Source organism: Cebus imitator, unplaced genomic scaffold (assembly GCF_001604975.1).
Source record: "Cebus imitator isolate Cc_AM_T3 unplaced genomic scaffold, Cebus_imitator-1.0 Scaffold359, whole genome shotgun sequence".
NCBI lineage: Eukaryota > Metazoa > Chordata > Mammalia > Primates > Cebidae > Cebus > Cebus imitator.
In genome coordinates this window covers 1,584,681-1,590,680 of record NW_016107674.1, presented here as the reverse complement: position 1 = coordinate 1,590,680, position 6,000 = coordinate 1,584,681, and the positions used below count along the sequence as shown (strand labels likewise).

The 6,000-nt window shown below is 31.2% G+C and overlaps 1 protein-coding gene across 1 annotated transcript in view; it reads right to left on the bottom strand.

The window, feature by feature from the left end:
- Window positions 1–6,000, bottom strand: part of RNGTT (RNA guanylyltransferase and 5'-phosphatase) — a 347,127-nt gene that overhangs the window by 221,806 nt on the left and 119,321 nt on the right. The window contains exons 9-10 of the mRNA XM_017506810.2: window positions 5,213–5,348; window positions 1,677–1,748 (exon numbers count right to left, since the gene is read on the bottom strand). Of these exons, the coding sequence (XP_017362299.1) occupies window positions 1,677–1,748; window positions 5,213–5,348 (208 nt within the window). The remainder of the gene's footprint in view (window positions 1–1,676; window positions 1,749–5,212; window positions 5,349–6,000) is intronic.

The window sequence follows — 6,000 nt, the reverse complement described above, 5'->3', positions numbered from 1 at the left end:
AAAAAAAAAGAAACATGTTAAACCTCGTTAGTAATCAAGGAAAAGCAAATTAAAACAGGATGATACCATTTCACACACATCAAATTAGCAAAATTATAAATAAAATCAATTGTGGCAAATTGGTACAACTATTTCTGAGAGAAATTTAGCAATGTAGATAATATAGCTGAAGGTGCTGATTTGATCACAATCTCCATGATCTAATAATGACAGATTAGAGTTTTTAAGAACACTTCCCAGGTAATTACATTCCAAGAATGAGAACAACCAACCTAGTGAAATTTTCACATGTGCACAAGAAAAAACATATAAAATTGTTCAATACAGTAGTAATATAAAAGCAAAAAAAAAAAAAGAAACCCAGATGTTCATCAAAAGGAAAAAGGATAAATTCTGTATAGTTATACAGTGTAATACTCAATGGTAACTGAAGTAAATGAACTAAATCTACATATATTAGTACAAAGAAGTCTCAACAAGATAATGTGGAGCAAATGTCAGCTATCGTGGTACAGTACAATAACATTTATATAATACTAGAAATTTTGCAAAAGTATATCATACATATTTTATGAATATACACATAGGTAGTAAAAGTATCTGAAACATTCATGGAAACAATAAACACCAAATTCAGGATAGAGGCTGATTCTGGGCAAGAGATCTGAGAATAGGAGAGAGGTGTAACTAAGAAACTTCTAATGGATTCATAATGGATTATGTCTTATTAAAAAGAAAGTGGTGCAAAAGTATGAAGCTTTAACAAATCTGGGTGGTCAGTACGTAAGTATTCCTTATATTATTTTTTAGGCTCTTGCATATGTTGAAATTTTTCATATTTTTAAAAGTATCAGAAAACTGTTATCTAAGACAGAGTACTCAGCTAAGAAGTGAGAGTAAGCCCAGACTGAACATGTATTAAAGCAGAACTCAATATCAAGAGGCAAAAGACACAGAACTTCCCTATTTACAAAGAAACAAAGCCACCCCCACCCCTTATGTCTAGTTATAGGCCAATGAATGTTATTCCAAAATCTGTGATAAGATTAAGCCAATTCTGGAAAGCATTACTTTTGAGGAATACAGTAGTCAAACAGAACAAAATAAAACTTGATGATTTTTGGCCCTGAGGCTCTTAAATTTGAAGCTCTGTGTTTTAAATACAAAAATTCAATCAAAAAATAAGATGTGTGCGTTAAAAATTTCCAAGAAAAAAAAATGCCTTTTAATAACCTGAATTAATGCAATCCTGTATGTTAATACCGTAATTTATTAACCATTGAACAGCTCATAATCAGTTTCACTTTTGTTTTGTTGCTGTTGTTGTTTTGGTAACAGAAATAAACTCATGAGATTTAAAAGAAAAAAAATCAAGTGCAGGATAATTAAAACCAAGAAATTTTCATTTTATGAAACGTTGTCTTATTTCATCAGAGTTAAGTCATTATTCTTTACTCACTTGAAGTTAAAGAAACCTAAAACAAAGAAATGTGCAAAAATTAGCAATAAGACAAAAGGAGATATAAAAGTATTAGCAAAAGGTTACCCAATGAGTAACCTGAGTCACAAATTTTCTTTCCTACTATCTCTTAGGCAGTAAAAGAGATTCTTTATGTGTCAAAAATACATCCATTACTTCAGTAATAACTTTTATTTTATAAATTATAGGTACTCACATTAAATTTAATTATGTCATATATCAAATATCTAGGAACAGCCTGTCCATTTACTCTGTCGATAATCATCTCCTTGAAAAAGAAAAGAAGTTTATTCATACATTAATAAACATTTTTAATTTGACTGAAATATAGCATACACACAGTAAGCACATAAACCATAAATATACAACTTGATGAAATTTCAGAGTGAACACACTTGTACCCAGATCATATCAATAAACTGTCAGCACTTCCATCCCCATCATGCATTTATTTGATATTGAAACAGAATCACCTGATAATATCTCATCATATTTTGATATTTGAATTTCTATGCTACATTTTGCTTTATGCTTGAATTACTAGGCAACAATTAAGGGTAGAGAGACTACAAATCTTAAATTCTAAAATCAGGATCATTTTAAAAAATATTTTTGTTTAATCATTAATGCTTTAAATTTTGTTATATGCCAATTACTTTAACCATAAAATCTAAGACAATAAATGGCACCCTCAGTTTAATTCTCACGCAACCCATGTGATCTTTCTTGGTTTTATGCCACTTTATTAGGCTATGATAAAAGGAAACGGCAAGAGAGCATGAACAGATCACTGCAAATCCACCATAGCCATTAAGAAGTCAAAACAAAATCTGCAGCCTGACAGAACAAGATGAGGACGTTAAAGGATGACTACAGGTATAAAATGGAGTATTAGATAACATTTTAATTATTAATACATTTTTGACCTAATATCATTTTCCTTTCCTCATATTCTTTCTAGGAAGCCAGGTAGGTTTTCTTGCTATCTAATTTTATAACAGAAATTCCATATACAACCATCTAAAATTACAAAAAGAAATTGATTTAGGAAAAATATATTTTGTTGTTGTAAGAAACCATTACCCAAGCCTAAGTAGAAGTATAGTTATTTCTACTTGAAGAATAAGAGGAAGCTTGGTAATAAGGTACTAATCATTAGCTGCATCCTGAGAGATGCAGAGGATATTTTCCACAAGGATAGTGGATAGATCAAATGGTATAACAAAGACATGAAAAAAGACGGCTTGGGGTAAATTGTCCAAAGCTGAGTATCTGTGATCAGCAATCACAACAAAAGATGAGACTGAAGACACAGGCATGCTTCAGATATAAAGAATATTATATTGAATAGTTTGGCTCTTGAGCTACAAGTAACAGGGAACCACTGAAGGGTTTTCAAAATCTGTCGGCCTTCAATCTCATCTCTGTAACTCATTCCTTGAAATCTTTCATATAAGGCCCCCTTGGTTCTGATCATCACAGTCCATAAAGGTGATAAAATGTTCTGAAATTAGATAGCGGTCTTGATTGTACAACCTTGTGAATAGACTAAAAATCACTGGATTGAACACTCTAAAATAGTGAATTTCACAGTACATGAATTGTATCTCAATTTAAAAAAAAAAAAAAAAAAAAAAAAAAAAAAAAAAAAAAAAAAAAGAAATCCTAAAAGCAGTTCCAGATTGAAGAGAAATAATGGAACCCCAGATACACAACATATATTAAATGTCAGCTATATATATATATATTGGTTATACATATTATATAATTATTAGCACAACAAAGTTACTAAAGGGATATTTCCTTTTAACATTGAAATGTAAAATGTCATCTCTCTTGTTTGTTAATTTTCTCTACTTTATGTTTACAGACTTTCTAAAATTTCAACAATAAGCATGCAGTTTTATAAAATTAATAATTGAAAAAAACATGGAATTTTTCCAAAATTCTTGCTATTAACTTTAATGATTGCTACATTCTTATGTTAGTCTCAATATTAAATTGATTAAATTTCACTGATTTGTTACAAGTGAATTAATGCCATATTTCTAAATTCCTGTTTTCCACATTGTATAGGTCAAGGAACATAATTAAGCAAAGCAAAACAAAAGCTTCAATGCTCACATCTGACAGTCAGATAATTAGGTAGTTTCAGTTATTCTTGGATTTGGAATTTTACAAAAGCGATTTGCACATGAAAATGTATAAGAAACAGGAAACTACAGAGGACTGTTTTAATTAACTAACAACAACAACAAAAAAAAAAACAGATATGGCAACTGTAATTCTAGTCCAAGTAAACTGACATCATGAATCACATTGCTATTTTCAAACCTCACAAGAATCTATTATGCTGCTCTCAGTTATCCAAGTTAGAGGTAAAATAAATAGTATTGCTAAGTTAAATCTGCAGATGGTTAAACATCTAATTTTTAAGCATTATTTCCTACCTAGAATGCCCTCAGCCCACGTCCATCAAAAATCTTTTTCTATAGAAATCTTTCTGTTTCTAAAGCCAACTCCTACATAAAACATATTTAGTTCCTGACTAACTAGATGTGATTTATTTCTCCTCTAAACTACCACAGGACTTAAATACCTCTCTTTGGTTATTGTTTTATTCGAAGATCTCTTTCATCATTACCATTCATTCTCCACGCTACTCAATTAAGCAAAATGTCTCAAGGGTGAGGCCTTCTCCTCAACCCTTTAGGCAATATCCATACTCTTGGTAAAGCAATTCATAATAGGCACTCAACAAACATTAGTTCAATTATAAGCTATACTAAACTTTATGACAAATGCTGTCAAGTCTTTTTCTTTCTTATATTTTATTAATTACAATGCCAAAAAATAGCACCTTAAATAAAGACAACAGAAACTAAAATGTTCTGGCTGTTCCCATGAATCAACTACCAGAGTTACCACAAATGACTGTGATTTTTATGTACTATACAACTCCAAGGGTGCCAGTCACATTAACTATAATATGACAGTTAAATCTATATACATGTACATATGTATATACATCATTTTTATTAGAAAATGATATTTTGTTACACATGCTGTCATAAGAATGAAAATTTACTATATATAGGAAAAAATACAAAAATCAAAATGTCCAACAAAAGGGGACTGGTTAAATAAATTACAGAACTGTTTCTCAAACTTGCCTAATCAGAATCACTTGGTCACTTGTATGGATATGTAGGCCCCTGGGAGATTCCAATTCATAAGGTCTAGGACAGGCTGTTGGAAAGGGTCACATTATTAACAAGCAATTTTTTACCCCTACAATTTTCACAATCAAGATAGTTTAAAAACCCCAATTTATGGTCTCTATACATACAATGGTAATCCATTCAGACATCCAAAACATATTGCTAAGTGGGGGGGAAAAGACAAGTTACAAACCACATGTAACATTTGTTTCTTTTCATGCAAAATTGTACGACTATCCATATGTATGCATATTTGACCAGAGCACTCATTTAACATCCTTTCCACATCTTTAACAAATTTCTCCACTAAAGAAAATATCTCAAAGTCCTAATTATATTCAAAAACGCCCTTAATTCAGTGTAAAAACACATAAGAAATAAATGAAATTTAACATCCTAATAAAAGTTAGATTTGATTCAAAATTTCTTTACCAATAGAAATACACATTTACTTACAAGGAAAAGAAAAATGGCAATGTTTAATTTCATATTATATATAAATATGACTTACACCATCCAAGAGAGTATTTGATAAATGCATACGAAGATCTTTACGAAATGGAAATTCCAGATTTGAAACATGAAACACGGAATTGTCTCTATCAATCATAAAAACTTCATTTGTGCCATCAATCAACATCATGTACCTGTAAATGAAACGTTAAAAAGCTCATATTAACAGTATAATATCAAGAACAGGGTCATGAGAAATAACAGTTAAACTGGTTTTACATAGACTTTAAACACCTTTGTAGACTAATGTTCACTAGAGTGTCTCTATCATGCAGATTAAAGTATCATGAATAACAATTTTTTTTTTTTTTGAGACAGTCTCACTTTGTCACCCAAACTGGATAGCACACAGTGGCACAACCTTGGCTCACTGCAACCTCCGCCTCCCAATTTCAAGTAATTCTTGTGCCTCAGTCTACAGAGTAGCTGGAATTACAGGTGTGTACCACCATGCCTCGCTAATCTGTTGGGTTTTTTTTTTGTTTTTGCTTTTTTTTTNTTTTAGTAGAGACGGGGTTTCACCACGTTGACCACGCTGGTTGCAAACTCCTGGCCTCAACTGATCTGCCCGCCTCATCCTCCTAAAGTCCTGGGATTACAGGGACGAGCCACCACACCTAGCTCACAAACAATAATTTTTTTAACTTTTTTCATTTCCTATAGAAAACACAGAGTATAGGGAAATCTAAGTTTTTTGGGGATATAATGTGATATTCAAGAGCATATGAATCCATCCTAACAGAGAATGGTTCTCTAATTTTCATGAGATCTTAAACATTAAAGTCT